At 42.1% G+C, this 11,468-nt stretch overlaps 1 protein-coding gene across 2 annotated transcripts in view; it reads right to left on the bottom strand.

Moving 5' to 3' along the window:
• The window catches only part of LOC133649918 (cyclic AMP-dependent transcription factor ATF-6 beta-like), an 18,494-nt gene extending 8,877 nt beyond the window's left edge, over positions 1-9,617 (bottom strand). Inside the window, exons 1-13 of one of the 2 annotated variants that reach the window (XM_062046634.1) lie at positions 9,499-9,617; positions 9,331-9,428; positions 7,609-7,685; positions 7,432-7,504; positions 7,252-7,293; positions 6,623-6,702; positions 6,353-6,545; positions 6,193-6,285; positions 6,002-6,132; positions 5,728-5,904; positions 5,535-5,617; positions 2,929-3,309; positions 2,759-2,866 (exon numbers count right to left, since the gene is read on the bottom strand). In XM_062046634.1, the coding sequence (XP_061902618.1) occupies positions 2,759-2,866; positions 2,929-3,309; positions 5,535-5,617; positions 5,728-5,904; positions 6,002-6,132; positions 6,193-6,285; positions 6,353-6,545; positions 6,623-6,702; positions 7,252-7,293; positions 7,432-7,504; positions 7,609-7,685; positions 9,331-9,403 (1,511 nt within the window). In that variant the 5' untranslated portion in view covers positions 9,404-9,428; positions 9,499-9,617. Of the gene's footprint in view, positions 1-2,758; positions 2,867-2,928; positions 3,310-5,534; positions 5,618-5,727; positions 5,905-6,001; positions 6,133-6,192; positions 6,286-6,352; positions 6,546-6,622; positions 6,703-7,251; positions 7,294-7,431; positions 7,505-7,608; positions 7,686-9,330 lie in introns of both variants that reach the window. The other variant, XM_062046633.1, reaches the window with a different exon arrangement.
• Between the last annotated feature and the right edge of the window lie 1,851 nt (positions 9,618-11,468).

Genomic DNA, 11,468 nt, shown 5'->3' with positions numbered 1-11,468 from the left:
ATACACCACACACCACCTTCAACATACACCACTTTCAACCACCACCACCTTCAACAACCACCACCTTTAACATACACCACCTTTAATATACACCACCTTCAACATACACCACCGTCAACAACCACCACCTACAACATACACCACCTTCAACATACACCACCTTCAACAACCACCACCTACAACGTACACCACCTTCAACATACACCACCGTCAACAACCACCACCTACAACATACACCACCTTCAACATACACCACCTTCAACAACCACCACCTACAACGTACACCACCTTCAACAACCACCACTTTCAACAAGGACATTAAAGAAGGACGTTAAAGAAGGAGCGTAAAGAAGGACATTAAAGAAGGAGGACGTTAAAGAAGGAGTGTAAAGAAGGAGGACGTTAAAGAAGGAGGAGCGTAAAGAAGGACATTAAAGAAGGAGGACGTTAAAGACGGAGGAGCGTAAAGAAGGGGGACGTTAAAGAAGGAGGAGCTTAAAGAAGGGGGACGTTAAAGAAGGAGGAGCGTAAAGAAGGACATTAAAGAAGGAGGAGCGTAAAGAAGGGGGACGTTAAAGAAGGAGGAGCGTAAAGAAGGACATTAAAGAAGGAGGACGTTAAAGACGGAGGAGCGTAAAGAAGGGGGACGTTAAAGAAGGAGGAGCGTAAAGAAGGGGGACGTTAAAGAAGGAGGAGCGTAAAGAAGGACATTAAAGAAGGAGGACGTTAAAGACGGAGGAGCGTAAAGAAGGGGGACGTTAAAGAAGGAGGAGCTTAAAGAAGGGGGATGTTAAAGAAGGAGGAGCGTAAAGAAGGACATTAAAGAAGGAGGAGCGTAAAGAAGGGGGACGTTAAAGAAGGACATTAAAGAAGGAGGAGCGTAAAGAAGGAGGATGTTAAAGAAAGAGGACGTTAAAGAAGGAGGACGTTAAAGAAGGAGGAGCATAAAGAAGGAGGACGTTAAAGAAGGAGGAGCGTAAAGAAGGGGGACGTTAAAGAAGGAGGAGCGTAAAGAAGGGGGACGTTAAAGAAGGAGGAGCGTAAAGAAGGACATTAAAGAAGGAGGACGTTAAAGACGGAGGAGCGTAAAGAAGGGGGACGTTAAAGAAGGAGGAGCTTAAAGAAGGGGGACGTTAAAGAAGGAGCGTAAAGAAGGACATTAAAGAAGGAGGAGCGTAAAGAAGGGGGACGTTAAAGAAGGACATTAAAGAAGGAGGAGCGTAAAGAAGGAGGATGTTAAAGAAAGAGGACGTTAAAGAAGGAGGACGTTAAAGAAGGAGGAGCATAAAGAAGGAGGACGTTAAAGAAGGAGGAGCGTAAAGAAGGACGTTAAAGAGGGAGCGTAAAGAAGGAGGATGTTAAAGAAGGAGGAGCGCATAGAAGGACATTCAAGAAGGAGGACGTGAAAGAAAAAAGTTAAAGAAGGAGGACATTAAAAAAGGAGGAATGAGCATAAATAAGGAATGAGTGTAAAGAATAAAGGACAGTAAAAAAGGAAGGATAGTAAAAGAGTAAAGAGTGTAAAGAAAGAAGAAGCATGAAGGGGGAATGAGAGTAAAGAAGGAAGAAGCATGAAGGGGGAATGAGAGTAAAGAAGGAAGAAGCATGAAGGGGGAATGAGAGTAAAGAAGGAAGAAGCATGAAGGGGGAATGAGAGTAAAGAAAGAAGAAGCATGAAGGGGGAATGAGAGTAAAGAAGGAAGAAGCATGAAGGGGGAATGAGAGTAAAGAAGGAAGAAGCATGAAGGAGGAATGAGAGTAAAGAAGGAAGAAGCATGAAGGGGGAATGAGAGTAAAGAAGGAAGAAGCATGAAGGAGGAATGAGAGTAAAGAAGGAAGAAGCATGAAGGAGGAATGAGAGTAAAGAAGGAAGAAGCATGAAGGAGGAATGAGAGTAAAGAAGGAAGAAGCATGAAGGGGGAATGAGAGTAAAGAAGGAAGAAGCATGAAGGAGGAATGAGAGTAAAGAAGGAAGAAGCATGAAGGAGGAATGAGAGTAAAGAAGGAAGAAGCATGAAGGGGGAATGAGAGTAAAGAAGGAAGAAGCATGAAGGGGGAATGAGAGTAAAGAAGGAAGAAGCATGAAGGGGGAATGAGAGTAAAGAAGAAAGAAGCATGAAGGGGGAATGAGAGTAAAGAAGAAAGAAGCATGAAGGGGGAATGAGAGTAAAGAAGAATGAAGGGGGAATGAGAGTAAAGAAGAAAGAAGCATGAAGGGGGAATGAGAGTAAAGAAGAAAGAAGCATGAAGGGGGAATGAGAGTAAAGAAGGAAGAAGCATGAAGGGGGAATGAGAGTAAAGAAGAAAGAAGCATGAAGGAGGAATGAGAGTAAAGAAGGAAGAAGCATGAAGGGGGAATGAGAGTAAAGAAGAAAGAAGCATGAAGGAGGAATGAGAGTAAAGAAGGAAGAAGCATGAAGGGGGAATGAGAGTAAAGAAGAAAGAAGCATGAAGGGGGAATGAGAGTAAAGAAGAAAGAAGCATGAAGGAGGAATGAGAGTAAAGAAGAAAGAAGCATGAAGGGGGAATGAGAGTAAAGAAGAAAGAAGCATGAAGGGGGAATGAGAGTAAAGAAGGAAGAAGCGTAAAGAAGGAAGCAGCATAAAGAGGGAGATTAAAGAAGGAGGAACATAAAGAAGGAAGGAGCGTATATAAAGATATTAAAGAAGGAGGAGCGTAAAAGAGGGGGAGCATAAAGAAGGAGGACATTAAAAGAGGAGGAGCATAAAGAAGGAGGAGCTTAAAGGAGCGTGCTGACCTGAGCGACTCTGAGCGGTTGAACTGTGGACAGTGGGCGGAGTTAAAGTAGCGTTGGAGGTCATGGAGGAGGAGCTCCTTGGTGTCACTGAAGGTGTTGCTGGTGTTCCTGAAGGACAACATCCAAGGTCAGCATCAGGTCAAAGGTCACAGTCAGCTGACCTAACTCACCTGAACTCAAAAGTCCCGCCCTCATCTTCTGGAACTATCTTTCCTTCCCCTTCAGGTGTAAGGTGCATCTTGCCTTCAGGTGTAAGGTGAAGCTTGCCTTCAGGTGTAAGGTGAAGCTTGCCTTCAGGTGTAAGGTGCAGCTTGCCTTCAGGTGTAAGGTGCATCTTGCCTTCAGGTGTAAGGTGAAGCTTGCCTTCAGGTGTAAGGTGAAGCTTGCCTTCAGGTGTAAGGTGCATCTTGCCTTCAGGTGTCAGGTGCAGCTTGCCTTCAGGTGTCAGGTGCAGCTTGCCTTCAGGTGTCAGGTGCATATCCAGCAGCCGGCGACTCGAAAAGGACCCGCCGCCATCTTGGAAGGCTGGTGTCAACTTCCTGTCCATGATGCTGCAGACCACAGTGCAGACTCAACTAACTGATGTATTCATAAATCACTCATCAAACTTACTTAAGCAACTAGATGCAAGAACTAATATCATATTCACAAATCACTAATGATCACTCAATAATTGTGATATCATAAATGTATCAAGGAATATGATATCATAAGTGCATCAATTATTGCGATATAAATGTATCAATGATTGTGATATCATAAATGTATCAACGATTAAGATATCACCAGTGCTTCAACGATTGTGATATCACAAGTGTATCAACGATTGTGATATCACTAGTGTGTCAATGATTGTGATATCACTAGTGTATCAACGATTGTGATATCACAAGTGTATCAACGATTGTGATATCACTAGTGTATCAACAATTGTGATATCACAAGTGTATCAACGATTGTGATATCACAAGTGCATCAATGATTGTGATATCACTAGTGTATCAACAATTGTAATATCACAAGTGTATCAACGATTGTGATAGAGTGTATCAATGATTGTGGTATCAGAGTGTATCAACGATAGTGATATCACTAGTGTATCAACGATTGTGATATCACAGTGTATCAATGATTGTGATATCGCACTTTGAGTACCTTGAAGGTAGAAAAGCGCTATACAAGTATAACCCATTTATTATATATCAGAGTGTATCAATGATCGTGATATCAGAGTGTATCAATGATTGTGATATCAGAGTGTATCAATGATTGTGATATCAGAGTATATCAACAATTGTGATATCACTGGTATATCAACAATTGTGATATCACAAGTGTATCAATAATTGTGATATCACAAGTGTATCAACAATTGTGATATCACTAGTGTATGAACAATTGTAATATCACAAGTGTATCAATGATTGTGATATCACAGTGAATCAATGATTGTGATATCGGAGTGTATCAACGATTGTGGTATGAGAGTGTATCAACGATTGCGATATCAGAGTGTATCAACGATTGTGATATCACTAGTGTATCAACAATTGTGATATCACTAGTGTATCAATGATTGTGATATCAGAGTGTATCAACGATTGCGATATCACAAGTGTATCAACGATTGTGATATCACAGTGTATCAATGATTGTGATATCAGAGTGTATCAACGATTGTGATATCACAAGTGTATCAACGATTGTGATATCACAGTGTATCAACGATTGTGATATCACTAGTGTATCAACAATTGTAATATCACAAGTGTATCAACGATTGTGATAGAGTGTATCAATGATTGTGGTATCAGAGTGTATCAACGATTGTGATATCACTAGTGTATCAACGATTGTGATATCACAGTGTATCAATGATTGTGATATCGCACTTTGAGTACCTTGAAGGTAGAAAAGCGCTATACAAGTATAACCCATTTATTATATATCAGAGTGTATCAATGATCGTGATATCAGAGTGTATCAATGATTGTGATATCAGAGTGTATCAATGATTGTGATATCAGAGTATATCAACAATTGTGATATCACTGGTATATCAACAATTGTGATATCACAAGTGTATCAATAATTGTGATATCACAAGTGTATCAACAATTGTGATATCACTAGTGTATGAACAATTGTAATATCACAAGTGTATCAATGATTGTGATATCACAGTGTATCAATGATTGTGATATCGGAGTGTATCAACGATTGTGGTATGAGAGTGTATCAACGATTGCGATAGAGTGTATCAACGATTGTGATATCACTAGTGTATCAACAATTGTGATATCACTAGTGTATCAATGATTGTGATATCAGAGTGTATCAACGATTGCGATATCACAAGTGTATCAACGATTGAGATATCACAGTGTATCAATGATTGTGATATCAGAGTGTATCAACGATTGTGATATCACAAGTGTATCAACGATTGTGATATCACAGTGTATCAATGATTGTGATATCAGAGTGTATCAACGATTGTGATATCACTAGTGTATCAATGATTGTAATATCACAAGTGTATCAACGATTGTGATATCACAGTGTATCAATGATTGTGATATCAGAGTGTATCAACGATTGTGGTATCAGAGTGTATCAACGATTGTGATATCACTAGTGTATCAATGATTGTGACATCACAAGTGTATCAACGATTGTGATATCACAAGTGTATCAACGATTGTGATATCACAAGTGTATCAGTGATTGTGATATCACAAGTGTATCAACGATTGTGATATCAGAGTGTAGTTACCTGACAGGTCCAAAGCTGAAGGTGATGAAGAGAAGAAGAGCCATGACACACACTGCTCGCTTGTTGCTGCTTGTCTCTCCACACTAAAACACACACACACACACACACACACACACACACACACACACACACACAGGTAGGTGTGTTGAGAGAGAGAGAGAGAGAGAGAACCTGCAGGTGGTGTTCCACAGACCTTGCCCTCCAGTCTGTCCCTCAGCTCCTGGTTCTCCTGGCGCAGTCTGAGGTTCTCCTGCTGGGCGTTCCTGAGCTGGAGCTCCAGGTTGTGCACGTACTCCTTCTTCTTCTTCCTGGACTGGCACGCAGACTCTCGGTTCTTGATCATCCTCTGCTGACGCTTCAGCACCTTCATCTGGACGCACATGGCGGCATAAAGAGGGGCGGCCGGGAGGAGGAGGAGGAGGAGGAGGAGGAGGAGGAGGAGGAGGAGGAGAAGGAGGAGGACTCACGTCGATGTCGTTACAGTGGTTGCTGGGCAACGGCGTGGCAGGGACGATGGTCTTGCTGGGGGGCGCGTGGCGGGGGAGGGCGGGCGAGAGCGGCTCCACCTTGACCACGGGAGCGGGCGCCAGGCAGAGCACTGGACAAGATGGCGCAGCATCAGTGATGATGTCATCAGTCCACTGGTCACATGTCTCACCTGGTGGCGTCTGCTCCATGGCGGGTACGCCCTGCAGGACAAGAGTGGGCGTGTGGGCCACGCACAGGGGGCGGGGCTGTATGTCGGGAAGAACTGACAGTGGCACACAACCAATCAGAGCCTCTCTTTGCCTGTGACATCATCAAGCATCCATCCTCACCTGCGGCCTGCGTTTGCATGGCGGCCATGACAGCGTGAAGCCGTGTGGTAAGCGCCGGCTGCGTCTCCCCGCCCCCGCGGGTGGGCGAGGCAGCTGTGGTCGCCACGGTGACCTCCACGGAGCCCAGCGGGGGGGACATGATGTCTCCAAACATGTGGGGAGGAGTGGGAGGGTTCTCGCTTTTCACCGGGAGCTGCCACACACACCTGCACCGTCACCAGCACGCACTCACAGGGGCGGGGCTTAAAGGTGGCAGACTCAGGTACGCACCTGAGGATCGGGCGATGACGGCAAGCGCTCCGCCTCTGGCGACGATGCAGGAGACGGCGGTTCAGATTTGACCTGCAACACTGTACACGCCACACGTTGCCATGACGATGACACACGTTGCCATGACGATGATCGACATTGCCACGACAACAACACACATTGCCATGACGATGATAGACATTGCCACGACAACAACACACATTGCCATGACGATGATAGACATTGCCACGACAACAACACACATTGCCATGACGATGATAGACATTGCCACGACAACGACACACATTGCCATGACGATGATAGACATTGCCACGACAACAACACACATTGCCATGACGATGATAGACATTGCCACGACAACGACACACATTGCCATGACGATGATCGACATTGCCACGACAACAACACACATTGCCATGACGATGATAGACATTGCCACGACAACGACACACATTGCCATGACGATGATAGACATTGCCACGACAACAACACACATTGCCATGACGATGATAGACATTGCCATGACAACAACACACATTGCCATGACGATGATAGACATTGCCATGACGACTACAGACATTGCCATGACGATGATAGACATTGCCACGACAACAACACACATGACTTACACAACTCCATGGGCTCTGCACTCCCCTGACTGCTGGCATCACCTGCCACACACACACACACACACACACACACACACACACACACACACACACACACACACACACACACACACACACACACACACACACACACACACACCATCAGTAGTGCACACGCTGAGCGTGCACGCACTTCCTCACCTGCGTGACACGGGTGTTGCCACGGTGATGAGGGGCCGCCGCCATCCAGCGTGAGCACCAGGTCGTTGTCAAACTGCCGGCCAGGAAGACGGCACAGGAAGTCAGACTCGTGCGTGTCTCCAAGGCAACGCCAACAGGTCATGTGACCGCAAAGGTCAAAGGGCAAGCAGTACGTACCGACGTGTCGTACTTGGACACGGTGTCATGGTCGTCATGGTCGTCTTCCACGCTGTCACAGCTGTACAGGCAGGCGTCTGTAGGACACTTCATTAGGTACTCAGCATCAACACTTGCAATTGGGAGTTAAATCACCAAACATGATTCCTGCTGCTCACTGCTCCCCTCACCTCCCAGGGGGTGATCCAGGGTGATGGGTCAAATGCAGAGACTAATTTCACCACACCCGTGACTATCATTGCTACTTTAACTTATGCAATCTTTGTAACTGAACTACTGTGTTGAACTATTTACTTGTGGATCACTCAAGTTGTCGAAGTCTAACAACACTGTCCCTAATGATTAGGGAGGGGACTTATCACTACTAGTAGTACTAGTACTGACAGTGTTGCCTAATAGTGCTACTAGTAATACTAGTACTACACCTGTGTCTGACAGACTGTGGCCTAATAGTGCTACTAGTAGTCATTAGTAATACTAGTACTACACCTGTCTGACAGTGTTGTCTAATAGTGCTACTAGTAGTAATTAGTAATACTAGTACTACACCTGTGTCTGACAGAGTGTTGCCTAATAGTGCTACTAGTAGTAATTAGTAATACTAGTACTACACCTGTGTCTGACAGAGTGTTGCCTAATAGTGCTACTAGTAGTAATTAGTAATACTAGTACTACACCTGTGTCTGACAGTGTTGCCTAATAGTGCTACTAGTAGTAATTAGTAATACTAGTACTACACCTGTGTCTGACAGAGTGTTGCCTAATAGTGCTACTAGTAGTAATTTGTAATACTAGTACTACACCTGTGTCTGACAGAGTGTTGCCTAATAGTGCTACTAGTAGTAATTAGTAATACTAGTACTACACCTGTGTCTGACAGTGTTGCCTAATAGTGCTACTAGTAGTAATTAGTAATACTAGTACTACACCTGTCTGACAGTGTTGCCTAATAGTGCTACTAGTAGTCATTAGTAATACTAGTACTACACCTGTCTGACAGAGTTGCCTAATAGTGCTACTAGTAGTAATTAGTAATACTAGTACTACACCTGTGTCTGACAGAGTGTTGCCTAATAGTGCTACTAGTAGTAATTAGTAATACTAGTACTACACCTGTGTCTGACAGAGTGTTGCCTAATAGTGCTACTAGTAGTAATTAGTAATACTAGTACTACACCTGTGTCTGACAGAGTGTTGCCTAATAGTGCTACTAGTAGTAATTAGTAATACTAGTACTACACCTGTGTCTGACTGTTGCCTAATAGTGCTACTAGTGGTTATTAGTAATACTAGTACTACACCTGTGTCTGACAGTGTTGCCTAATAGTGCTACTAGTGGTTATTAGTAATACTAGTACTACACCTGTGTCTGACAGAGTGTTGCCTAATAGTGCTACTAGTAGTTATTAGTAATACTAGTACTACACCTGTGTCTGACAGAGTGTTGCCTAATAGTGCTACTAGTAGTAATTAATAGTACTAGTACTACACCTGTGTCTGACAGAGTGTTGCTAGTACTAGTTAATAATAACTAGTACCAAAGCTGTGTTGCTCGTGTCCCTAATACAATGGCCACATCCGGGTTCGCACAATGCGGAAAACACAATTGGGCTAGCTGTGACGTCACGGCAGAGCACCACACAAGGCCTAAACTCCTACGTCAGATGACGTCAGACTCCAACAAGGTTGTGGAGGTGATAGCATGACGTCATGTCGACTCACCCCAGTCCTCGCTGGTCAGGAGGTTATCGGCGAAGAAGCGAGTGTACACGTCCGATACAAGATCCGTACTCATCGTCCCTGGCGGCTTTAGCACTCAGCTAGCATACACATGAATGAATGTAGCACTCAGCTAGCATACACATGAGTGAATGTTGCATCTCACTTTACCAAAATTGTACTTCCACTTTCATTTTAGCTCTGATATCGCCGCCTTTTCGCTAGCTGTCGTTAGCTCTTAGCTGCGCGTGAAACAGACGAGGAAATGTCCTGTTTTGGTGTAACGCCCACCTGGCAGAAATCAGCCAATGGCGGCCAGAGTAACAGTGATTGACGGCTCAAACACCAATGAGAGGCTTTAAACGTGGAGGCGGTGCTCTAATCTCTGGTTGGGAGGTGTGATCCAATAGAACGCTCGCGTTTTTGATTGACGGGAAGAGGCGGCCAATGGCGTTGCTCAATCTCGTGACAATGATGTTTGCAAGGGAAATGTCCCAAGAGATTGATAGCATTTCTACTTGAAGAGTCATTTATAACATATTTATGGTGGAGTACAAACATATTTATAGTGGAGTGCAAACATATTTATAGTGGAGTACAAACATATTTATAGTGGAGTACATACATATTTATAGTGGAGTACAAACATATTTATAGTGGAGTACATACATATTTATAGTGGAGTACAAACATATTTATAGTGGAGTACAAACATATTTATAGTGGAGTACAAACATATTTATGGTGGAGTACATACATATTTATAGTGGAGTACATACATATTTATAGTGGAGTACATACATATTTATAGTGGAGTACATACATATTTATAGTGGAGTACATACATATTTATAGTGGAGTACAAACATATTTATAGTGGAGTACAAACATATTTATGGTGGAGTACATACATATTTATAGTGGAGTACATACATATTTATAGTGGAGTACAAACATATTTATAGTGGAGTACATACATATTTATAGTGGAGTACAAACATATTTATGGTGGAGTACATTCTTATTTATAGTGGAGTACAAACATATTTATGGTGGAGTACATACATATTTATAGTGGAGTACAAACATATTTATAGTGGAGTACAAACATATTTATAGTGGAGTACATACATATTTATAGTGGAGTACAAACATATTTATAGTGGAGTACAAACATATTTATAGTGGAGTACATACATATTTATGGTGGAGTACATACATGTTTATAGTGGAGTACATACATATTTATAGTGGAGTACATACATATTTATGGTGGAGTACATACATGTTTATAGTGGAGTACATACATATTTATAGTGGAGTACATACATATTTATAGTGGAGTACATACATATTTATAGTGGAGTACATACATATTTATAGTGGAGTACAAACATATTCATAGTGGAGTACATACATATTTATAGTGGAGTACATACATATTTATAGTGGAGTACATACATATTTATAGTGGAGTACAAACATATTTATAGTGGAGTACATACATATTTATAGTGGAGTACAAACATATTTATAGTGGAGTACATACATATTTATAGTGGAGTACAAACATATTTATGGTGGAGTACATTCTTATTTATAGTGGAGTACAAACATATTTATGGTGGAGTACATACATATTTATAGTGGAGTACAAACATATTTATAGTGGAGTACATACATATTTATGGTGGAGTACATACATATTTATAGTGGAGTACAAACATATTTATAGTGGAGTACATTATGGTGGAGTACATACATATTCATAGTGGAGTACAAACATATTTATAGTGGAGTACATACATATTTATGGTGGAGTACAAACATATTTATGGTGGAGTACATACATATTTATGGTGGAGTACATACATATTTATAGTGGAGTACATACATATTTATAGTGGAGTACAAACATATTTATAGTGGAGTACATACATATTTATAGTGGAGTACATACATATTTATAGTGGAGTACATACATATTTATAGTGGAGTACAAACATATTTATAGTGGAGTACAAACATATTTATAGTGGAGTACAAACATATTTATAGTGGAGTACATACATATTTATAGTGGAGTACAAACATATTTATAGTGGAGTACAAACATATTTATAGTGGAGTACATACATATT

The sequence above is a fragment of the Entelurus aequoreus genome, linkage group LG05 (assembly GCF_033978785.1).
Source record: "Entelurus aequoreus isolate RoL-2023_Sb linkage group LG05, RoL_Eaeq_v1.1, whole genome shotgun sequence".
NCBI classification, from domain to species: domain Eukaryota; kingdom Metazoa; phylum Chordata; class Actinopteri; order Syngnathiformes; family Syngnathidae; genus Entelurus; species Entelurus aequoreus.
Note: the sequence above shows the minus strand (reverse complement) of the source record. Positions and strands in the feature narration are given on the sequence as shown.